Source organism: Amphiprion ocellaris, chromosome 16, assembly GCF_022539595.1.
Source record: "Amphiprion ocellaris isolate individual 3 ecotype Okinawa chromosome 16, ASM2253959v1, whole genome shotgun sequence".
NCBI lineage: Eukaryota > Metazoa > Chordata > Actinopteri > Pomacentridae > Amphiprion > Amphiprion ocellaris.
The window spans coordinates 34223731-34248960 of record NC_072781.1 but is presented as its reverse complement, the minus strand read 5'-3'; the positions used below and the strand labels follow the sequence as shown (position 1 = coordinate 34248960).

At 41.1% G+C, this 25230-nt stretch overlaps 2 protein-coding genes across 4 annotated transcripts in view; one reads left to right on the top strand and one right to left on the bottom strand.

Annotated features, from left to right (window-relative positions):
• Positions 1-12152, top strand: part of entpd6 (ectonucleoside triphosphate diphosphohydrolase 6) — a 24819-nt gene extending 12667 nt beyond the window's left edge. For all 3 annotated transcript variants that reach the window (XM_023285675.3, XM_035955260.2, XM_055018695.1), the window contains exons 6-14: positions 2138-2173; positions 6434-6519; positions 7034-7113; positions 7649-7713; positions 9065-9166; positions 9252-9392; positions 10657-10713; positions 11228-11343; positions 11529-12152. In XM_023285675.3, the coding sequence (XP_023141443.1) occupies positions 2138-2173; positions 6434-6519; positions 7034-7113; positions 7649-7713; positions 9065-9166; positions 9252-9392; positions 10657-10713; positions 11228-11343; positions 11529-11612 (767 nt within the window). In that variant the 3' untranslated portion in view covers positions 11613-12152. The remainder of the gene's footprint in view (positions 1-2137; positions 2174-6433; positions 6520-7033; positions 7114-7648; positions 7714-9064; positions 9167-9251; positions 9393-10656; positions 10714-11227; positions 11344-11528) is intronic.
• A 5123-nt stretch (positions 12153-17275) lies between these two features.
• Positions 17276-18159, bottom strand: LOC129350835 (barrier-to-autointegration factor-like). The gene is made up of 2 exons (XM_055018697.1): positions 17938-18159; positions 17276-17605 (listed from the first exon to the last, which is right to left on the bottom strand). Exons 1-2 carry the CDS (start codon positions 18058-18060, stop codon positions 17459-17461), a joined length of 270 nt encoding a protein of 89 aa, XP_054874672.1. The 5' UTR covers positions 18061-18159; the 3' UTR covers positions 17276-17458.
• Between the last annotated feature and the right edge of the window lie 7071 nt (positions 18160-25230).

Below are 25230 nucleotides of genomic sequence, written 5' to 3'. Positions count from 1 at the left end.
CATTTCAAAGCTGCAGCCGTCAGCACTTAGGGTTAGTAAAATGACTAAACCCTTGATTTTAGTCATTTTCTGAACACAAAGGTTTAAGTTTGTGGCGTTTAGCTGCTCAAATTTGAGACTTTGATGCTTTTCTTTCCTGAAAATAGAAAATCTTTAGAGTGTTGGACTGAAGACGTCTCCTCTGGTGTAGTTTTTGTCATTATTTGTTGCTCAAATTAATAGTCGATAACTGATTGATTAATCGTCTGCAGGTCTTTCTGGTTGTTTCTGTCCAATAAATGATGCTGCTAAAGGAGTTTGATGAAGAGGAAACCCAGCCGTGGTGTAAAAATAAAGATGTAAAGTGCAATATGTCCAGATCAGCCAGGATGTCTGATGGAGGTCACATTAGTGTCAGTGGCAGAATATTTGCTCTCAGCTGGATGCATTAGAGCCTTTTAGCAGCAACCCCTGACCCGTCCGCCTGCAGGACGGATGATTAATGGCCTCCATGGAAAGTGTGTCACAGCAGCTTTACCATCAAACTCTAAGAAGCCATTTTCAAACAAAACAAACAAGTGCGGAGAGTCGGCTTTGGGTCGGCAGCTAAACACCGGCACTTAGCGACCGCTCGCTGATCTCCATTAACAATAAGTCGGAGGGTAATCTGAGCTGCGGGCCAAGAACGGCACAATATCTGAGCCATAATAAGGCCAGTGGAATCCGGTTAGACTTCTGAGAGGACGGTTTGGAGGAATCTGTCCATTAGTGACGGCAGGAGATAAAAAGTTAATTCAGTAATCATTAAAAGACATTTCTGGGCAGCGGAGTAACAAGCTGATCCCACTGTGGAGAAGGAGAAAACATCAGCCTCAGAAAGGGATAATCGGCCTCCGCCTCCCTTCAAGATTAGTGGGACATTATCCACAGGGCCATAATTGCTTGTATGAACTACTTTAAAAGGATTGGATTATATGCAGGCGGGCTGCGTGTCCATACAAGCATTTAAAACACACAACCTACATGTGGCTGCATGGATCCAGCAACAGTTGAATTAGAGGGAGAAAGTTCACAAACTGATCCAGCAGCTGAGGTCACATCTGGACGATGGAGGGACTCAGAGAGCAGCAGTTCAATGGATGACCAGAAATAAAACCAGAGAAGCAGCTGGTTCTGGATCTGTAGTTACTTCATTAATGATCAGAGTTCGACCTTCAGACGGGGAATATTTCCAGAGTTCCAGGTCCTTGAAGTCCATAGAGGAGGGTCCAGATTTATCACTTTTTAATTGACTTTTCCAGAACCTCATCAGTCCAGCCGATAAAACCATGACATTTAGGAGGAGAAACATCTGAGTTCTGGTAGAAACTGACTCCAGATCAGTTTAAATCCATCCAGGTGTCTCAGTCTGAACGCTGGATCTGGTTTCTGATTATTTTCTCTGTAACCAGCTGTGATCATCAGTATTATGGGATGTATCCTAGTGTGAGTCATAGAGACAATCCTGGATGTGTTTCTGGTTTCTCATAATTCCCCAGAAAACTTTAAAAGGTCATTCTGGGTAAACTTTAAGGCTCATATCAGTATGCTTGGTATGGTGCCAATTAAAAGGTTGACCCCCTTAAAAATTCTGTCTTTATAGCTTTTCAACATTGAATCGTGTTTTTTTTTTTTTTTTTTTTTTTTTTTTTTAAGAAGAATTTCCAAAAAAGAAAGACTCTTAAAAAAGACTCCGGTTGACTTCAGTCTCTGAAGATTCTGAAGTCAACTGGAAGAAGGTTCTTTGGTCTCAGGAGACGAACATGGAATTTTTGTTCATTATACTAGACACCAAACACTGAACATCATCACAAACACACCATTACAGTGGTGACGGCATCATGAAGTGAAGTACGGTGGTGAGAGCATCATGATGTGAAGCACGGTGGTGGCAGCATCATGTGTCGATGCTTCTATTAGTTTAGTTTGACTATAGGACAGTTGACAAGGTCACCTGCTGACATCACCTGCTGACATCATCATTCATGGAGCTCCAAATATCTGCTGACTGGAGTCAACATCCATGAGTTCATCTCCATCGACAGCAGCTGTGGTCAACAGTTGGATCACATGTAAGGGGAGAAGATGATTGGTTGATTCTCATCATTTTGTCTTTCAGGGATTTCTGGTTGGATCACAGTCAACTTCCTGACTGGTGAGAACCTGAACATGTGATGACGTTTCACCTGAAGCTGCCTTACACACTGGTATACAGACATACACACGTGGACAAAATAGTTGGTACCCCTCGGTTAATGAAAGAAAAACCCACAATGGTCACAGAAATCATTTGAATCTGACAAAAGTAATAATAAATAAAAATTCTATGAAAATTAACCAATGAAAATCAGACATTGCTTTTGAACTGTGGTTCAACAGAATTATTTAAAAAAATAAACTCATGAAACAGGCCTGGACAAAAATGATGGTACCCCTAGAAATGACTGAAAATAATGTGACCATAGGGACATGTTCAATCAAGGTGTGTCTTCTAATTAGCATCACAGGTGTTTACAAACTTGTAATCAGTCAGTCGGCCTATTTATAGGGTTACAGTAGTCACTGTGCTGTTTGGTGACATGGTGTGTACCACACTAAACATGGACCAGAGGAAGCCAAGGAGAGAGTTGTTCAGGAGATTAGAAAGAAAATTATAGACCAGCATGTTAAAGGTAAAGGCTAGAAGACCATCTCCAAGCAGCTTGATGTTCCTGTGACTACAGTTGCACATATTATTCAGAAATGTAAGATCCATGAGACTGTAGCCAACCTCCCTGGACGTGGCCTCAGGAGGAACATTGATGACAAATGGAAGAGACGGATAATAGGAATGGTAACAAAAGAGCCCAGAACAACCTCTAAAGACATTAAAGGTGAACTCCAAGGTCAAGGTACATCAGTGTCAGATCACACCATCCATCATTGTTTGAGCCAATGTGGACTTCATGGGAGACGACCAGAGGACACCATTGTTGAAAACAAATCATAAAAAACCCAGACTGGAATTTGCCAAACTGCATGTTGACAAGCCACAAAGCTTCTGGGAGAATGTCCTATGGACAGACGAGACAAAACTGGAACTTTTTGGCACATCAGCTCTATGTTCACAGATGCAGAAATGAAGCATATGAAGAAAAGAACACTGTCCCTACTGTGGAACATGGAGGAGGTTCTGTTATGTTCTGGGGCTGCTTTGCTGCATCTGGTACAGGGTGTCTGGAATCTGTGCAGGTACAATGAAATCTCATGACTATCAAGGTGCATGAAAAGCTAGATTATCGACCCTGAGAATTACTGAAAACCTACTAAGTTCCCCGCAGTTATTGGCAGTTCACAGGCTGTGAACTCCTAGTTGGTGGGTGAGGTGAATTGCCTTAAATTAATCATGTTTGTGGAGTCGGGGGGTGGGTGTGTGGGGCAAGGCGGGAGGTGAGAAAACTAATTAGCATCTAGCCTGCCTGTCTGGCATGACTCAGGACACCGCTTGGGTGAAACAAGACATGGCAACAGAAAAAAACTGTCATGACTGGTTGAAAGATCTGTTGCTATTGGTCAACCCCTGGGCCCCCTACAGGGGACTGTGTGTCCCACACTGTGGTCTGCATTACGGGGTCCTACAGGGGACTGTGTGTCCAACACTGTGGTCTGCATTACGGGGTCCTACAGGGGACTGTGTGTCCCACACTGTGGTCTGCATTACGGGGTCCTACAGGGGACTTGTGTGTCCAACACTGTGGTCTGCATTACGGGGTCCTACAGGGGACTGTGTGTCCAACACTTTGGTCTGCAGTAGGGGGCCCCACAGGGAACTGTCCTTGCCCCCTTTCTTTTCACCCTCTACACAGCAGACTTCTCTCATCACACCACTAACTGCCATCTTCAGAAGTTCTCCGATGACTCCGCCATCGTCGGCCTCATCACGGACGGAGATGAGGAGGACTACAGAGAACTTAACCGGGACTTTGTGGACTGGTTCCTGCTGAACTGCCTTCAGATCAATGCGGTGAAAACCAAGGAACTGGTGGTGGACTTTAGCAGGAACAGACACACTTCTCCTTCACCAGTGAACATCCAGGGAACGGACACTGAGATTGTGGACTCTTACAGGTACCTGGGTGTTCACTTTAACAACAAACTGGACTGGACTACAAACACCAATGCACTTTATAAGAAAGGTCAGAGCAGACTCCACCTGCTCAGAAAACTGAGGTCCTTCGGGGTGCAGGGAGCACTTCTGAGGACCTTCTATGATTCTGTGGTAGCATCAGCTATCATGTATGGAGTGGTCTGCTGGAGCAGCAGCATCACGGCTGCAGACAGGAAGAGACTAAACAAACTGGTAAAGAAAGCTAGCGCTGTCCTGGGCTGAACCTTGATCCTGTGGAGGTGGTGGGAGACAGGAGGATGATGACAAAACTGTTGTCTACCATGGAGGACACCTCCCACCCCCTGCAGGAAACACTAACATCACTGGGAGCTCCTTCAGTGACAGACTGCTTCACTGTCTAAAGGAGAGATACTGCAGGTCCTTCCTTCCTGCTGCAGTCAGACTTTACAATCAAGCTCCCAGTAGTTCAGTTCACCCACTAACTGTGCAATAAAAATGTACATAATGATGCTGTGCAATTTCACAGGAATGTTGCTGTAAATATTATATTTTTATTTTTTCTTCTAAAAGGAGAAACTATATCTATTCACTGTGTGCATTGTGTGCTGCTCTCCTATTTATTCTGTTCTATTTGCTGCTGCTGTTACATTGTAAATTTCCCCGCTGTGGGATCAATAAAGGTTTAATCTATCTATCTACAATTTGAATGAATGCATGAATGGTTTACAATCTACAGTACAACAATTTAATTGTGTGCATTCAGCTGACAAAGAATTATTATACATGCTTACTGTAAACATTTTTTCTCACAAAAAAGAAACAAAAAAGAAAAAGTATAAACAGTCTCACCCTTGTTCCTAAAACTACAAAAAGGTAAAAATAAAGTCACGTTTGTTAACAAAGATGGAGGACTACATGCTATCACTGCTTAACGTTACCAATTCAGAGCATTGTGCTAAAACTCACTAAAAATATCCTTCAATTGGAATATATTCTTACCACAGTTTTAGGACTGTGCTCTCCTCTTTTCTGCTGGGAAAGTGTTTAATTTGGCTTCCGTGGTGGCCATCCTCTCCTGCAGCTCTGACACCGCTCCAGCTTCTGCTCCAGCTTCTGCTCCGGCTTCTGCTCCAGCTTCTCCTCCGGCTTCTGCTCCAGCTTCTCCTCCAGCTTCTGCTCCGGCTTCTCCTCCGGCTTCTCCTCCGGCTTCTGCTCCAGCTTCTGCTCCAGCTTCTCCTCCAGCTTCTGCTCCGGCTTCTCCTCCGGCTTCTCCTCCAGCTTCTGCTCCGGCTTCTCCTCCGGCTTCTCCTCCGGCTTCTGCTCCAGCTTCTGCTCCGGCTTCTCCTCCGGCTTCTGCTCCGGCTTCTGCTCCAGCTTCTGCTCCGGCTTCTGCTCCAGCTTCTGCTCCAGCTTCTGCTCCGGCTTCTGCTCCGGCTTCTCCTCCGGCTTCTCCTCCGGCTTCTCCTCCAGCTTCTGCTCCAGCTTCTGCTCCGGCTTCTCCTCCGGCTTCTGCTCCGGCTTCTCCTCCGGCTTCTCCTCCGGCTTCTGCTCCGGCTTCTGCTCCGGCTTCTCCTCCGGCTTCTGCTCCGGCTTCTCCTCCAGCTTCTGCTCCAGCTTCTGCTCCAGCTTCTGCTCCAGCGGTCCTCTCTGGCCAGATAGCCTGCTGATAACGCTGAATAGTTTCTTCTCAGTGTCTGTCGCGGGTCTGACTGGAACCAGTCGGTCATGTCCAGGCTGCTCCATGCAAGGAGTTTGTGGTGATTCGGACTGGCGAAACAATACTATAAAATAAATAAAGCAAGAAATTGCAGTGATTGCCTCAAAAGGTTGTGCAACAAAATATTAAGTTAAGGGTACCATCATTTTTGTCCAGGCCTGTTTCATGAGTTTATTTTTTAAAATAATTCTGTTGAACCACAGTTCAAAAGCAGTGTCTGATTTTCATTGGTTAATTTTCATTGAATTTTTATTTATTATTACTTTTGTCAGATTCAAATTATTATTGTGACCATTGTGGGTTTTTCTTTCATTAACCGAGGGGTATATACATATATATATATATATTTTTTTTTTTTTTATTGGTTTTAGTTTCTTGTCGTGTTGTTATGCTCTATCATGTTTTATCTGTGTGTCCACCACACACACACACACACACACACACACACACACACACACACACACACACACACACACACACACACTGTTCTAAACAGTGTTCTGGTCGTGTTCCTTCAGATTAATGTGAACAAGAACCAGTGATTACCTGTTATTGGATTATTTTCCTGCAGCTCTTCTAATCTCCCCCAGGTGATCTCCATGGCGACGGCCCCACGGTGGGGATGCTGGATCTGGGTGGCGGGTCGACCCAGATCACCTTCAGCCCTCAGGACGAGGTGCTTCCTGTATCTGCATTTTAGAAGCTCTCATCTAGAACATCCCTCAGAGGGCTTCCCTTCATGTTCTGCTTCTGGAGCTTTCTGCTGCATTGCAATGGTCTTCATCAGCTGATGGGAAGCAGCAGAACTCCAGCTGTGGAGGTTCTTCACTGAGCTGAAGAGGTCCAGGCAGGAGCTGAAAGGCTGGAATGAGAAGTAGAACTATAAATAAAATCACAGGAAAGAACGTGAGACAGGAAATTTAAAGTAAGAACCCTGGAACACTCAGGTCTGGACAGGTCTGGAAGATTGTTCCTGTTAGTGGGTGTTCAGACTGCAGAACCTCAGTAGAACCTCAGTAGAACATCAGCAGAACCTCAGCAGAACCTCAGTAGAACATCAGCAGAACCTCAGCAGAACCTCAGTAGAGCCTCAGTAGAACCTCAGTAGAACCTCAGTCGACCCTCAGTAGAGCCTCAGTAGAACAGCTGCAGACTCTGGTCCAATTTAAACTGAGTGTTTCTGTTTACAGAAAACCATCCAGACCTCACCCATCGACTACATCAGGTCCTTCCAGATGTTCAACAACACACACACCGTCTACACACACAGGTACACACACAGGTACACACACACACACACGTCTGCACACACAGGTACACACACACAGGTACACACACACACACACCGTCTACACACACAGGTACACACACAGGTACACACACACACACACACACACACACACACCGTCTACACACACAGGTACACACACAGGTACACACACACACCGTCTACACACACAGGTACACACACAGCTACACACAGGTACACACACACACACCGTCTACACACACAGGTACACACACAGCTACACACAGGTACACACACACACACCGTCTACACACACAGGTACACACACACAGGTACACACACACACACACACCGTCTGCACACACAGGTACACACACACACACACACACACACACACCGTCTGCACACACACACACACACACCGTCTGCACACACAGGTACACACACACACTAGGTGTGTTTAAATAGAGGTCTTCATTTCCATCTCCTCCTATCAGACTTTGTGTTAATCAATGATCTGATCAATCAGCTGATTGATCCCCTGTTCTGTGTGCAGCTATCTGGGTCTGGGTCTGATGTCGGCTCGGCTCGCCATCCTAGGAGGCATGGACGCTCCACCCTGTACGTAGCTCCGCCTTCCTTCCTGTTGGTTACGTGCTGTTCCCTCATAAATAAGCCATTATCTAATCTCTGAATAACACCAGATTAAGTCCTGCTGCCAGATGTTGCTGTAAGAAGCTGCTCTGCACCTCCTCTCTGCCTCTATAAGTTAGATCTAGATATATTTATATACATTTGTATTTCTGGATCTGACGATGGTCAGTTTAATTTGGCTTTTTTCACAAGAACTGACAGAAAACATGACTCTTCTGTGTCAAACAGATTTCTGCAAAATAATGTCACTCAATATTAAATATTGAACCAGTGGTTCCATCAGTGTTCTCCTTCTTCAGTCTTCAGTAGATGAACCTTCTGGTCCTGTTGGTCTCCATCAGTATGAACATCTGGACCTCCTTTATAAACTGTTAAACTCTGTCAGATTCCTCAGGGATCCGGATCAGCAGAACCTTTCAGGTCCAGACTCTAGTTCTCAGGCAGACTGAGGTCTGGACTCTGACTCCTTGCTGTCTTCAAACCATTTCTGAGGATCTTTGTTTGTCTGTTTCGACTCATCGTCTGGATAGAAACTGATCTTCTCCACGTCTCAGTTCTCTTCAGACTGCATCAGGTTGTCCTCCAGGATTTCATTTACCCTCGACCTTTACTAGCCTTCCAGGACCTGCTGCTGAGGAACACCATGATGCTGCCTCCACCGTGCTTAACTTTATGATGCTGCCTCCACCGTGCTTCACGTCATGATGCTGCCTCCACCGTGCTTCACGTCATGATGCTGCCTCCACCATGCTTAACTTTATGATGCTGCCTCCACCGTGCTTCACGTCATGATGCTGCCTCCACCGTGCTTCACGTCATGATGCTGCCTCCACCGTGCTTAACTTTATGATGCTGCCTCCACCGTGCTTCACGTCATGATGCTGCCTCCACCGTGCTTCATATCATGATGCTGCCACCACCGTGCTTCATATCATGATGCTGCCTCCACCGTGCGTCACGTCATGATGCTGCCTCCACTGTGCGTCACGTCATGATGCTGCTACCACCGTGCTTAACCTTATGATGCTGCCTCCACTGTGCGTCACGTCATGATGCTGCCTTTCTTGTTGGGTCACACCTTTGAGGACTTGCTGCTCTGGGCTGAAATCTGTTGTCATTTTTGTCAGTTTTTATTAAAAGAGCCAAAAATAAATTGATCATGATTTTGTGAAAGTGATTAAAGGAGAAGCTTCCAGTGGAGGTTAAAAGTTTCTGTAGGTGCAGCTTAAACGCTGTGAAGCGTCTCCGTTTTTATACAGTAACACAGTAAACATCGTCTCCTGAGGTCTGTTCTTGTGTATGTTGTGTCTCTGAGCAGTAGGGGGCAGCACTGAACTGGTCAGTCCTTGTCTTCCTGCGGACTTCTCTGGCAGCTGGGAACATGCTGACATCACCTACACTGTGAAGGGACAGAAAGCAGGTAATGCCGTCTGATTGGTCGGCTGTCACCGTGGTTACCCATCATGCAGCCACAGCAGGTAGGAACCTTTGTGCTTGTGTTTCAGGGGAGCCAGTTTACGAGGCGTGCCTCAATAAAGTGGAGAAGGTTCTGTACGGGAAGGTGATGAAGGCGTCTGAGGCGGCGGAGGTGGACTTCTACGCGTTCTCGTATTACTACGACCGAGCGGTGGACCTGGAAGTCATTGGTAGGAGGGCTACTGTTCCTTTAACAGCTTTAATTTTTCTACAGCTATCCAATTATTTCATGTTTTCATTTGTATAGATATTTCTCTGTATTTTTCTAGTTTAATTTTTTCTTGCTTTATTTATTTTATAGTATTTTTTCCGGTTTTAATTTTTTCTTATTTTAGTTTTTCTAGTTGACTGGTTTTGTTATCTTAATGCTTCATTTTATTACTTATTGTATTTTTCTTGTTTAATTTTTTCCTATTTTTGTTTATTTTTATAGTGCTTTTTTTTTGTTTTTTCCTATTTTAGTTTTTCTGGTTTAATAGTTTTATTCAATTCAATTCAATTCAATTTTATTTATATAGCACCAATTACAGTCAAATTGTCTCAAGACGCTTTCCAGAACCCATATGAACCCCCAGAGCAGCCCTAAGGAGACAGTGGCAGAAAAACACCCTTGAAACCTGGAACAGAACCCGGATCTTTATGTGGGGGAACCCATCTGCTGCTGGAAGGAGGGTAGAGAGGGACAGAAGAGGTAGAGGGGTAGAGATAGAGGGATGGAGGTAGAGGTAGAGATAGAGGGATAGAGGTAGAGGTAGAGATAGAGGGATGGAGGTAGAGGGGTAGAGGTAGAGGGGGAGGGATGGGAGAAGAGGGGGGAGGGGAACAAGGAACATATAACACAGTTGGATACATGTATGATCAGATAGATGATACAAAGTAGAAGCTAACATTGAAATTGATTCATAGTTTACTGCTATGGTGTACAGCTCTGGCATAAATATACTACATATATAGCTGGTAGTAACATTCAAACAGTAGCTAGATGAGAAAATCAAGTATAGTGAGGGTGATGCAGAGTAGATTGGTGGAAATGGGCAGCTGGAAGCAGTGGGCTGGAGGAAGGTTTATTGTCTATTCTTTTCATTTTATTGTATTTTTCTTATCTAATTTTTTCTCATTTATTTTTATCATTTTTTCTGTTTTTTTCTTACGTTAGTTTTTCTAGTATAATTATTTTATCTCATTTTGTCATGTTATTTATTTAATGTATTTTTCTTCTTTATGTTTTTCTATTATGATAGTTTTTCTGTTATTTTTTGAACAGATTTTATTCTATTTTTGAATGTTTAAACAGCGAGGTGTATTTATTGGTTCATATTAAACTGTTCGGTTCTGAACAAACAAATAAATATTGAAATACTAAAAACATAAATGCAAACGACAGGAAAGTGTATAAACAGCTGATGATGACCTGATTCTGGTTTTATGTTTCAGACGAGCAGCAGGGAGGAACCGTCACTGTGTCCCAGTACACCGACGCCGCGAAAAGAGGTGAGACGGCGCCGCCCGGTGGCAGATCTCTGAACTGCAGCTTCAGGCTGAATTGAAAGTGATTCTCTGGAGAATGTGCCCCGAATATTCACAGAAACAGAACTTTAACATGAAATACAGAGAAGCTGGAAAGTCCTCATTATCACAGCTGAGTCCAGGTGAGTCCAGGTGAACAGGTGAGTCCAGGTGAACAGGTGCAGCTGGCCTGAGACAGAAAATAAACTTTATTCATAAAACAGCGAAGACAGGCTTCACAGATGGTTTCTCTAAAATATCAAACCAGGAATCCAGAAAAAGCAAAACTAAACATTAATTCTCTGAACTCTGATCAATTTCTGTCTCGTGTTTCTTCACTGTGGTCCATCTGAAAGTTCTGCAGCTCTGTGGAACCAGAATAAGTGGAGTTTATTGGACATGAAGTTCTGTTCTCTGTTCTAATTGGTTGAAGGAGCAGCAGGGCTTTGGACTGAACTGGGATTTTAGCCAATGCTCAACTGTGATGTTTGTTCTGCAGTTTGCAGCGGTTCTTCATCCGCCAGGCCTCTGCAGAGTCCGTTCCTCTGTCTGGACCTGGTCTACATCTCAGTCCTGCTGCAGGAGCTCGGCTTCCCCCCAAGCAAGCAGTTCAAGGTGAGCAGCACCAGAACCTGGACCAGAGTCTGCTCCTGACTCTGGTCCAGGTTCTGACTCTGGTCCAGGTATCAGATCACCTGTTCAGGTTCTTGTTGTTTTCTGTGAAGCTCCAGGTTCTGTCTCTTTAAGTTCTGATCACCTGTGGGTTCTGGTGGTTCTGACCGTTCTTCTGTGTGCGACAGCTGGCCAGAACCATCAACCAGGTGGAGACCAGCTGGGCTTTAGGAGCAACGTTCCACTACATGGAGTCCCTGAAGAACCTCTGAGGCTTTAAGGAGACGTGAAGAACCAGGAGAACCAGAGAGGACGAGATGTTCTTCTGGACCACGTGACCTCACGGAAACACTCCAGTTGTGTTCCTTCAGTTTAAACTTGGTACTAAATGATATTTTTATGCAGCTTGTTAATCATCAGTTCTGGTTCATGTTTCTAACCCAGATTATTACCGAAGGTTCTGATTAGTCTGATATTAGTGTTCATCAAACATCTACAGCTCCGTTTACCTGGGACATCTCCGTTACTGAATGAAACTACAGCAGATAAAGAAGCTAACTGTGCAGCTAACGGTCCGTGCTAACATCATGAAGGGGAGTTCAATAAAAGAACAATCCGTTTGTGAGGAACTGTTCTGATGTTTTAGTTCAAATGTTCTGTATGGACTTAGAGGTTTGGTCTTTTGTAGAACCTCTGAAACTGCAGAACTTCAACTGATTTGTAGAGAATTCTGAGGAATGTTTTGAGGGAATCGACTGTAAATGAAAGTTTTTCTAACATCTGCAATAAACACGTGAATGTTTCTGGATAAACACTGTTGACCATTTTATCAACGTCCAGATTATTATTCGATCAGTCTGTTGGATGTTTTTATGGCTGTTGGTTTTTCTTTCCAGAGGATTTTGTCTTTTCTCCGTTTTAAAATGAAAATTCAGATAAACTGTTGCTGATGAACTCTGAGTTAAATTCTGAATCCTCCAGAACCTTTTTATGTTCTTTACTTTTTAACATTTAACTTTGGAATGCAGGTCCAGAAAGAAGCTAACAATGCAGCTAAAGTTTGAGAATGAATTTAACTATGCAGCTAAAGTGACAGAAAGAAGCTAACAATGCAGCTAAAGTTTCAGAATGAAGCTAACTATGCAGCTAAAGTTACAGAATGAAGCTAACTATGCAGCTAAAGTGACAGAAAGAAGCTAACAATGCAGCTAAAGTTTCAGAATGAAGCTAACTATGCAGCTAAAGTTACAGAATGAAGCTAACTATGCAGCTAAAGTGACAGAAAGAAGCTAACAATGCAGCTAAAGTTTCAGAATGAAGCTAACTATGCAGCTAAAGTTACAGAAAGAAGCTAACTATGCAGCTAAAGTAACATAAAGAACCTAACTGCAGCTAAAGTTACAGAAAGAAGCTAACTACGTAGCTAAAGTGACATAAAGAACCTAACTATGCAGCTGAAGTTACAGAAAGAAGCTAACTATGTAGCTAAAATTACATAAAAAACCTAACTGTGCAGCTAAAGTTACACAAAAGCTAACTACGCAGCTGAAGTTACAGCAAGAAGCTAACAATGTAGCTAAAATTACATGAAGAACGTAACTGTGCAGCTAATGTTACATAAAGAACCTAACTGCAGCTAAAGTTACAGAAAGAAGCTAACTACGTAGCTAAAGTGACATAAAGAACCTAACTATGCAGCTGAAGTTACAGAAAGAAGCTAACTATGTAGCTAAAATTACATAAAAAACCTAACTGTGCAGCTAAAGTTACACAAAAGCTAACTACGCAGCTGAAGTTACAGCAAGAAGCTAACAATGTAGCTAAAATTACATGAAGAACCTAACTGTGCAGCTAATGTTACATAAAGAAGCTAACTACGCAGCTAAAGTTACAGAAAGAAGCTAACTACGCAGCTGAAGTTATAGAAAGAAGCTAACTATGTAGCTAAAGTAACAAAGAACCTAACTATGCAGCTAAAGTTACAGAAAGAACCTAACTATGTAGCTAAAATTACATATAGAACCTAACTGTGCAGCTAATGTTACATAAAGAAGCTAACTACGCAGCTAAAGTTACAGAAAAGCTAACAATGTAGCTAAAATTACATGAAGAACCTAACTGTGCAGCTAAAGGTACACAAAGAAGCTAACTACGCTGCTGAAGTTAAAGAAAGAAGCTAATTATGTAGTTAAAGTAACATAAAGAACCTAACTATGTTGCTAAAGTTACAGAAAGAAGCTAACTATGCGGCTAAAGTTACAGAAAGAAGCTAACTATGCAGCTAAAATTACATAAAGAACCTAACTATGCGGCTAAAGCTACAGAAAGAAGCTAACTATGTGGCTAAAGTTACAGAAATAGGCTAACTATGCGGCTAAAGTTACAGAAAGAAGCTAACTATGCGGCTAAAATTACATAAAGAACCTAACTATGCGGCTAAAGTTACAGAAAGAAGCTAACTATGTGGCTAAACTTACAGAAAGAAGCTAACCATGCGGCTAAAGTTACAGAGAGAAGCTAACTATGCGGCTAAAGTTACAGAAAGAAGCTAACTATGTAGCTAAAGTTACAGAAAGAATTCAGTTCAGAGACTTTAAAATTACGTGAAGGAATTGTTCTGTTGGAGCTTCAGTTTTAAACACAAATGTCTCTGAACTGAAGAAAGTTTTCAACACAAGTCTCAAAAACTCCAAAGCAAATATTCAGTTGAAATGTTTTAAACAGAAAAATCTACAGATTTCTTCCCTGATGTGATGTTTAACTGGACCAGAAGAACATTTCTGCAGATTAAAGTTCCTGAAAGCACCAGCATCAAACTTTCCAATTTAAACACTAACATTTTCCACATTATTTTTTGTTTTATTCATCTTCTGTATGTTATACACACACGCACACGCACACACACACACACACACACACACACATATATATTAGGGCTGGGACTTTAACGCATTCATTTTGATGAATTAATTACAGCGAAAATAACGCGTTAAAAATAACGCCATTAATTTCACCCTCCTCAGTTCCCTCATTTCTGGCACACCAGTAACTCTGATGAACACTCCTGCCCAGTAGGTGGCGGTAATGAACCTAAAGTCTGTTTGTAGCCATGAAGAAGAAGCACAGGAAGCACTGAGTGAAGTCAGGCACTGGTGAACAGTGAAGGAAGATGAGATTGAGCTTGTTGGGCAGAAAGTTTCCTTTTAAAAATCTTCCTGATGGCAGCTTGGATAAAAGCCTGGTTGTGTGCAAATTGTACAACAAAGAGTTTTCTGATCACTGCGTCACTTCAAGCCGACGGTATCACCTCAATGTAAAACATGTTTAGGGTTGCCACCCGTCCCTTAAAATACAGAATCGTCCTTTATTTGACAATTAATTGTCGCGTCCCGTATTGAATCAATACGTGACGCAAATTGTTCCGTATTTTCATAAACGCCCCGTACACGTCTGTCACACACTCATCAAAACTGCATAAGGAACAAAATAAAACACAGGAAATATTAAGGGCAGCCAATTTAAACTTTGTAGGACCCACGTAGCGAGGACCCGATGCCAGGTCCAGCAGATCACGCTGCACCCACGTGTTTAAAAATGTTTACACCCGAAACTCCACCACGTCCACAGAAGCAAAAACGTTTGCAAATGTACAGACGTGAGTGGGAAGAGAGAAACCCCTGGCAGTGGGTAAAAGGCAAACTGTGTTCTGTGTTGCTCATGGACTGGCTGAAGTAAGGCAACATCAGGAGACCAACATGTAAGAACCATGAGAACAGAGAGAACCCTGATATGGTAAGGGACATCAGTATCTGGTTGTTAATTTACCAGAAGATGCTTAGAATCATGCTGATGTGGTCTGTACTCTACAGTATTTTAGTGACTCAATAAATGCTTAAGTTGTTTAGTATTTTTTTTAATGCCTTTTAGTTTTTATTAAACATTTATGTAATAGCCAATATGTAATCAATAAATGGCCTTTGCCTATCTAAAGAAAAACTCAGAACTCTGATATGCTAACAGCACTAAATAAAACAATAAATACGTGCATACACACATAAATAAGCTAATACATTAACTGTGTTAAGATAAGATTTAGATGGGAAAAAATGTCTGTAGAGAATTTCTTTGTCCAGTATTCTGCATTCAGTTGTTTATGTTTTTGCAGAATCCAGTATTGCTCACTGGTTGGTCATTACATTTTATTAGTTTGATTTCACTGTTTAAAAATGATGCCACTTCTTTTCAGACAGAACCTGTGATCATAAAACAATACAAAACTCTTAGTTTCATGTTAATAAAGCACTAAGTATGGCTCACTGCTTTTTTCAGAAAACATACCACTCCTTAGGTGGTAGTCGCCCCGGGTTCGGTAAAGTTGGAAAGATATTCACAGATTCAGACTTCCAGCATCAATAACTCATTAGATATAGGTTGTCAAAACATAAACAATGCCTCTTTCCCATCGTTGTAAGGTAGACAATGTGCTACAAGCCCAGTTTTATCAAAAGTAGCTGTCTTTCAAGCTGCAAAAATAACATTGATGTCTATGTGCAGCCGGCTGTGTGACGAATGCACAGGAACTGTCTGCAAAACCACTGCAACAGCAAAGAGAGACACAAATATTCAATAGCTTCAATCTTGTACTCTGTAGGTACAGAATATGCTACAAGCCCAGTTTTATCAAGTAGCACATTGTGTACCTTATAATGATGGAAAAGAGGCATCGTTTATGTTTTCACAACATATATCTAATGAGTTATTGATGCTGGAAGTCCGAATCTGTGAATATCTTTCCAACTTTACTGAACTGTGGCTCCGAGGAGCCGTGGTGGGCGTCCTTTATTTTCATTTCTGAAAGGTGGCAACCCTAAACATGTTGCTGTTAGCACCAGAGCTAACGTTAGCTACGAGTCATGCTAACGGTGTAGCCATCCCATAATAGACCACTTTTCTAGACAGTGCTTGAGTTTACAGAAAGCCTTAAAATGTTGAATAAAATGGCTATAATTGCACTTAGATTTGCAGTAATCTGTGAATGTAGCAGACAGATGAAAAATGCAGATAAATAGAAATGAAACATTTTTGTGGTTTAAGTTTTTACTCCGTTGAGGCTCCGCCTCCTTGGAGGAGGAATAACCTAAACAACAAAAATATCTCTTTTAATAACTTAATTATAAACTTTTTGTTGATAAAATAATTACATAAATAAAAATTAATATTCCTATAAAAAGAACCATCAAAATTCCACCATTTATCAGACCCAGAAAAGATGAAAACAGAATGAATCTCTGGATTTTCAACTTTCTGAAGCTCCTTGAACTACTTATGCTGATTTTATGTGCCATACAGTAGAAAAAACAACTAAATTCAGGCTTTAAGTCATCAAAAATCACTTTTTTCTATATGTCCCATTTTCCTTTTTTAAAATAAATTCTAAATTATAAACACGTATATGTCTATTCATTGATTCAACTGTCAACCACAAGTTTATTTGAATTGAAATCTTCATTTATTGTGTCAAATATTGCTATTTGACAAAACTGCAATTAATTGCAATTAATTAATTACAAAGCCTGTAATTAATTAGATAATTTTTTTAATCGCATCCCACCACTCATATATACATGTTCAACCAGGGGTCATTTGGTCAAAAGTTAAAATACATTAAGAAAATGTTTCTTATTAAATTGTTGTTTCATACTTCTTTTGTATTTATTTTCATAAATTCTGATTTAAACTTCACTAAATTTTAAAATCAACCTTTGTCCAAATGAGCTGCTTTCATTTGTTCTTTTCATAGAACCTTCTACCAAGAATTTTTACTGTAAAGTAAAAATAATTTTATGACAAATAAGTCTCTAAAAATACGAAACTATCACCTGGAAAGCTTTTTTCTTAGAAAGTTGCAAAACAAGTTTCAGAAACAGAAAACGTCTCAAACAGCAGAAACGAAGCTTTTATTGACGTAAACATCGGAAAGGATGTAAACATGTAAACAAACACCCGTCAGCTGACTATGACATCACAGGAAAGGGGGCGTGACTAGAGTTAAGGCACCGCCCGTTCCTTCAACTGGACTGTGTATAAGGGGAGTGGCTTCCAATAAGGGGGCGGGACCTCAGAGGTTGTTGTCACAATATTCCTGGAGTGCATTAATGCAGGATGTGGCCAGGTGAGGTTTGGCACCACTCGTACGTCTCAGCCAATCAGAGAACGCCTCAGTGTCTCTCCTCATGACCAGGAACCGACCGAGAAGCTTGTCGGCCTGAAAACACAACAGACACACAACACATGTAAAATACAACAACACAAAAAAGCAACACACCTGAGATGCACACGATGCACGTTAAAAACACAAAAACAGACCAAGAAACACACAAAACACATGAAAAACACAGAGACAACAAACACAACACGTTAAAGACACACAAAATGTCTGAAAACACAAAAAAACTCAGAAACACAAAACAGAATCCAGAGGAGGATGAAACATTAATATGTGATCAGAAAACATCTTGTGTTAAATTAGCTGCTGCTTGTTGTGAGTTTGTGCAGTTTGTCGACTTTAACTTTGTGTTAGTTGTGTTTTGTCATCACCCTTTCGTATCCCTTCTGCTGCAGCTTCTTCCCCAGATCTGGTCTAACTCCTGGCAGTGCCGTCACCGGTTTGTCTCCTATTAGTTCACTCACAAAGTTTCTTTGTTTCTTAGTCGGCGACATTCTGACTGAACAGATTCAAAAACCGAGTCGTTAAATTACAATAAAAATGAAGCCTTTAATGAAAAAACCCTGAAGATCCACTACAAGTAAAATGGTCCAAATCTAATCTTAAATATGTATAAAATACATGATAAAAGGATCATTCAATTAAATTCAGTTTTATTTATATAGCGCCAATTACAGTCAAATTGTCTCGAGACGCTTTACAGAACCCATATGCCTGAACCCCCAGAGCAGCCCTAAGGAGACAGTGGCAGGAAAACACCCTTTTAACAGGGAAAAAAACCTTGAGCAGAACCCGGCTCTAATGTGGGGGAACCATCTGCTGCTGGCTGGACGGGTTGAGAGGGACAGAAGAGGTAGAGAGGTAGAGATAGAGGGATGTAGAGATAGAGATAGAGGGACAGAGGTGGAGGGGTCGAGGTGAAGGTAGAGGGATAGAGGTAGAGAGGTGGGGGGGGCACAAGGACCATAAAACACACAGTATAATACATGCATGATAAGACAGATGATACATGCAAAGTACAACTAACATGGAAACTGATTATAGTTTACTGCTATGGTGTATGGCTCTGGCATTAAATATACTACATATATAGCTGGTGGTAAATTCAAAAATATGATGATGAGCAAATCAAGTATAGTGAGGGTGAAGCAGAGTAGATTGATGGAAATGGACAGCTGGAGGAGGGAGAACAACCACAGATCTGAAGCATCCAGCTCTGGGATCAGGGACACTCAGAGAAAGGACACAGGGAGAAACAGAGTGAGTGTAATGCAATAATGGTATATATACTGTATATTAAATATAATGGTAGATGGAGAAGGGCTCAGTGCATCCAGAGAGGTCCTCCAGCAGCCTAGGCCTGTAGCAGCAGAACTAGGGGCAGAACTAAGGGACGTCCAAGAGGAAGACTCCAGCTGACCCCCTCAGGGTCCCCCAGTCAGCCAGATTTGTTCACACTGAGATCATGAGCTCTCAGTGTGATGCGTCTACTTCCTCTAAATAAGACAGACACATCTTTGCTGTTTTCAGAGTACGTGCTTCGGAGTTTGGAACAGAGAAGTGACGTAAGATTGCCACGAGTTCTGACTTTGATTTCCGGTTCTGCCGGCAGTTTCTAAATGGGAAAAGGCTTTTTTTTGTTGTTGCTGTTTAAACCTTAAAATTTGTAAAAACGCAGTGTTTTTTTTCTTTCTCTACTTTTTGTTTTTCGAATTTAATTTTTAAACGAATAAACAAACAAAAAAAAAACAGAGCAATCATTTGTTTTTTCACATTTTATTTTCAAACGGAAAAACGAATGAGCGAACCATACACATTATTCTGGGTTTGTGAATATTTTGGCAATTGGATTTTCCGTTCTGAAATGGGTATTGAAAATGTTGTGGTTTCTCTTAGACATCGAGGATGTGCAGATGTTGAAGAAAACGTCCGTTGACACTGACTTGCTTAACAATAAGTTTCTTATAAAGAAGAACAGCATCGATCAGACAGAGAGACTGCCTGGGAGGATTCAGAGCCAATTTGAACCTCCCCGAATGATAACCGAAGGTCTCTTTTATATGCTTTGGACAGGTATGAGGTCACAACATATGTTTCCTAATTAGAAGACATCTGGTCATAGAACAAGACCCTACAGATCAACCCCTTATCATTAAGACACCCAAAGAGCCATTAGAGTCCCTGAGATCAATTATCATTACCTGGACATAACGACTCCCAATCTAATCACAACAATGACTTCCTTCAGCAGAAGAACACATCGTATTCTGACAAGCAACATCTCAGATCAGATACTACAAAAAACAAAAAACGAGTGGTTATTTGATTTTCGTTTTAAAATACAAAGATTAAAATTGAAATACAAGGCGTTTTTCCTTTTCATGATCAAAAACGGATATACGAAATTTTAAAAAATGCTTTGATTTTCATTTTGTATTTAGAATAACAAAAAAATAAAATCAGTAAGAGACAGAAACAAAAAAGGTCAGTTTTTTCATTTTCCGAGGCTGGAAGTGGTCATCAGCAAGTGTGGAGCCAAACGACAACAAGATTCTCAGAGGGCGGAGCCAGAGAGCAGTGATTGGTCAGACCATAGATATACATAGATAGGGTCCAAGGAGTCTTGAGGTGAGATCGCGAGATTCAGTGAGAGTGACGAAATTCAACATGGCGGCTCCCAGCTGCTTGACGAGAACTAAACAAATCGCCGTTGTCTCGACGTATTTATATTAGAAAAAAACAACAACCTAACTAAATAGCCTGCTCAAGATCGGACACAGTAGTGCTCACAGTGGAGGACCTTGAGAACTTTATTGACGACTACTTCGTCCGGTGCACCATGGAAGACGCCAACTCCGCAAACCCGAACAGGAGGAAGAAGGCAGACTCCTCGACAGACACACAAGACTTGGAGATCACGGATATCCAGGTAAGTGTTCTCGAGTCTATTAATAAGAAGCTCGATATCCTTTGTTTGCTTCACCAGGAGATAAAAGACCTGAAAGCTTAACTGGCGATAGTTTCCGTCTCCAGATGTTTCGTCCGCAGATTCGTCACGATCAGACCTGGATTTACGTGAAATAAAGATACCAGATAAAGAAGACCTCGCCGAAAAACGTCGGCATCACTACTTAACAAAGTCTATATCCATGTAAATATCATCTACAGACAGTAAAAAGAAATGTGCGGGCCGAAATAAAAAACACGTATTTTTCAAGTACGGTGAGAGGATTTGAAACCACGTAATCCAGCGGTAAAATTACGAGACCGCCGTTTTACTCATTGTGCTACCGATCAGCTCGACAAACATTCTGCTTCATCTACATAGATCACTGTCATTCTGTCAGGTGTTTAACACCTGGTGATTGTTCAGGAAACACGTCCATGTCAACTGGGGATAGTCACAACTTAACACAGGCTGCCTGGTTAAGAACGAGTCACAAAACTATTTATTGTCTCACCAAGAAAACCCACAACATAGAAGCACGTCCACTGCTGTGTTGTGTGTTAGTTTGTGTGTTCAGTGGAACAGATCCAGAGCAGAACTTCAGGTTTAACTCGGGTTTGTTCTCAGAAACACTCAGACCCTCAGCAGCCTCCCATCAGAACAACACGCAGCAAAACATTAGCTTGATTTGATAAAATGCATTGGAACAAACTGAGACCACGTTGTTTAAACTAGTCACTCAGAAAACAATAAAAACTCATTCAGCCATCCACGTCCTAACCGTCATTCGGAGCACTTTCACCGCTGACTATATATATATATATATATATATATATATATATATATATAAATATATATATATATATATATATAAATAAAAATAAATAATTTTTTTTTTTTTTTTTTAAACGAAGTAAAGGGATTCGATGTGGTCAAAGCAAACAATGGTTTATTCGCTCTACACAGTGAGCCATGAGCACTTAGTGGATGTATTGAAATAGACTACAGTCACATTTGAACGTTACAGCTACAGTTATTCCTGTTGGACTCTGAAGATATTGTGCTGCCATATTTGTATATTTAGCCTACATGTACTCTAAGGTGGATTAGGAACATGTCATTAAGTCAAATACTGTCAAACAGCAGAATTCACTCTAGTCTTCCTCTGCGACATCATTAAAAGTATCTTCTGCCATTTCTAAACCAGCCAGGGTGTTTGGGAAGACACACATCACACAAATATATTGTTTGTTTTGACCACGTCGGATCCCTTTACTTCCTTTTAAAATAAAAAAGTATTGTCAGAGGTTAAAGTGCTCCGAATGACGGGTTAGGACGTGGATGACTGAACTGCACAAACCATTCATTTTCAGTCACCTGACGAGTTAAACTCCCCTTTTTATGTGAGGTTGAAGCAGAAAGTCTGAGTTAACAAAGAAAGTTGTTTATAATTTGCGATACCTGTTATCTCTGACTGAGGCTTTAGTTTTTGTTGAGCTGATTTACACGTAGAAACTTTGTTCAGGAAGATTTGTCAGTAGCTCAGAGGACAGGCTGCTTTTTACACAACCTTGTAAGAGAATGTCTGTCAATGCTTTCAGCAGAATTTAGAAACACAACACTTCCTAAACAGATATTTTGAGGCTGTGAGGTTGAACGTTTGAGAGTATATCAGTGAGTTTGTGGTCTTTCTGTTTCTAGGTAGAAGCTGAATTAGTGAGGATGACTCCTGCTCCTGTCATCTCTAAGCTCCTCACACATCTTTACCTGCACATGAGGAAAATCACTCCTGTAGAATGCAGGTATGTTTGTCATTATTATAAAAAGATGTTGCCTGGTGACCTGTCAGAAACCCATCATACAGAGTCAGCCAAAATAATGTTTACACACATCAGGAAAAGGAAAACTTGCATAAATATTTCAATACCAAATTTATTCAGACATCAGGAGATTAATAAAAGTTATCTTTGGCCTCTACAATTACAAGAGGTGCTCAAAGTGGTGGCCACTGGCTTCCAGACATTTCTGTTGTGTTGTAGACGTCACTTGTTGATGCTCCATTCATGAGGGTAGCGCCATCTGTTGGGAAAACATCGTACAACAGGACACAGAGTTATCGTGATTTGATCAAACTTAGAAAGAGGAATCTATATGTATAGAAGTACTTATACAAATGAAATATTTATAAAAGTTTTTCATTTCCTGATGTGTGTTTACATTATTTTGGCTGATTCTGACTCTGTGAACTTAATGAGAACAAAACTGTCATTTAATTGTTGCTCTGAAAGCTTCTTTAGTGAAAACCAGCTGGTGTTGTGCTTTGAAACAAACTGCTGTTGAGGTCTGTGTTTTTAGGTTTAACCTCAGTTTCTGAATGAACTGATAGTTTTTTTCTTGATCAATGTGGACGTTATAATTGATGGTAACATTTACTAATCATATAATCAGCATGACAGTATAACAGTAGAACATTCTGACCACCTGACTAATACTGTGTTGGTCCCTTTATGCTGCTAAAACTCCTCTGACCCAGTGGTTCATCAGAACCTCTGGGGATCCTGTGGATTCTGTGGATCCTGTGGGTTGCAGGGTGGGTCCTACCTAGACCAGGCTGATCCTGGACCATCCCACAGATGCTCCATCAGATGTGGATGTGGGGAGTGTGGAACCCAGGTGAACAGCTTAGCTCTGTCGTGTTCCTCAGACCACTCCTGAGCAATTTTAGTTTGTCCTGCTGAGGGAGGCAGCTGGCATCAAGGACTACTGTTGCCATGGAGACTAGGGGGTTGTTTGTCCTGCAGTGTTTAGGTGGTGGTACATGTCAAACATCCACATGAACGTCAAGGTTTCCCAGCAGAACGTTGCATTAGAACAAGATGATGGATGATGTTCTCCTCAGCTGTCAGTGGTCAGAATGTTGTGGCTGATTGGTGGACCTGTCTGCCTTTACTCTGACATCCAGAGTTATAAAAAAGTGTAGAATGTGTGCAGTGCAGAAGAGATTTACTTTATTGGATGCAGTTTTAGTGGTTCCATCAGAGAAAATCAGATCCATATACAGATTTTTATTAATTCCAGGGCTGGTTCAGTAAAGATTATAATAATAACTACATTAGATAATTCTTTGTTGCAGTTGGAATTTTGCAGACTGAGAGATGGTTGAGAAGGTTTGCAGTTCTTGTTTTAGCAAAATATGTTATAATAGAAGATCTTTATTGTCATTGTACATGAAATTATCTGCAAACCAGCGAAGTCCATCAGTCTGAGATATGTAAAAATAAATAAGTAAAGAAAAATGCTTCTAAAGCCAATAATAAACAGAATATTTTGAGAGAATATTCTAAAAGGAAAGAAAAGCTCCATTCTCACTCCTCCCAGGATAAACTGTCATTAAAATTGACTTTAAATTTAGCTTCAACACGAGATAAAAACATTTACTTTCATTACTGATGTTGTCAAGTTTTAATAAAGTTCATGCTACTTTTATAAAATGATGAAAGTGAATAAATTGTATTTGTGTGATCTGTGTTTGATTTCTGTCTTTTCTCCTGTCATCCAGATGTTCAGAGGGAGATGATGCCACATCTGGTCCAGCTGATGGAAGGTCTTGAAGTTCTCTGACTGGCCTGGACTGAAGATGGTCGTCTCACTGGATTTAAGGTTCAGATGCTCAGTAACAAACTCCACCAATGAGCCAACAGGGAAGTTTTAGGTTTATTAAATGTTGCTATGAGGGTTTCACTGTTTTTCTTTGTGAATGCAATGTGCTCCAACTGAAACTTGAATTAGAACTTAGAAGTAAATCCTTCCATCTGACAGGATTTAGTTGCATTAATAACCTCATAACATTCTAATTTTTATTCCAGTCTTGGTTGGAAATAGAATCTCTGTATTGATTCAGGTAAAAACTGAACTTCACAGCATGTTGGAACAAAACAACCAGATGAAAACTGTGATGGTGTTGGATTGTCAGACCGTAATGTTGCAGCTCAAAGCAGCTTTTCTAGCTCAGTTCATTCTGACATTCAGCTATGAATCAACACAGCAGATGGTGATCCATGCTGTGGAAGTCTCACATCTCCTGATTTAATGGAGCTGCTTTGCACTTTTTACACTGTTTATTCACCAACACTTTATTTAATAAAAGTCCCATCTAGTTTTTATGAGGAATGTGATGTTTTAATTTCTCTGTGAATAACTGCAGTCTAATGGAACAACTGGAATTGTAACATCTGTCCTGATATTGATCATGAAGTATTGATCAGAATACTTATGGTCAGCAGTCATCCCTGAAGTTTTACATTAAAGTCTTTACTTGTGTTGTGAACTTTGGTAAGAAGCAGAAACTTTAGCATTGCCATGGATACATGAGTGTTAAATTCTGTCCATGTTTCCATGTTGGGAAATTCAGTCCAGCTGATGAGTTTGTTTTTACTGCCAGCTACATTCAGTCTGAGATATTAAGAATAAATAAATTCAATTCAATTTTATTTATATAGCACCAATTACAGTCAGATTGTCTCAAGACGCTTTACAGAACCCATATGCCTGAACCCCCAGAGCAGCCCTAAGGAGACAGTGGCAGGAAAACACCCTTTTAACAGGGAAAAAAACCTGGAGCAGAACCCGGCTCTAATGTGGGGGAACCCATCTGCTGCTGGCCGGACGGGTTGAGAGGGACAGAAGAGGTAGAGAGGTAGAGATAGAGGGGTAGAGG

Bases quoted from the DNA above. Each gene is read 5' to 3' on its own strand.
- LOC129350835 (XM_055018697.1), bottom strand. From the start codon at position 18,060: ATGTCGCCGACTAAGAAACAAAGAAACTTTGTGAGTGAACTAATAGGA. The intron at 17,606-17,937 runs GTGATGACAAAA...TTGTGTTTTCAG, and splicing joins AGCAGAAGGGATACGAAAGG to GCCGACAAGCTTCTCGGTCG.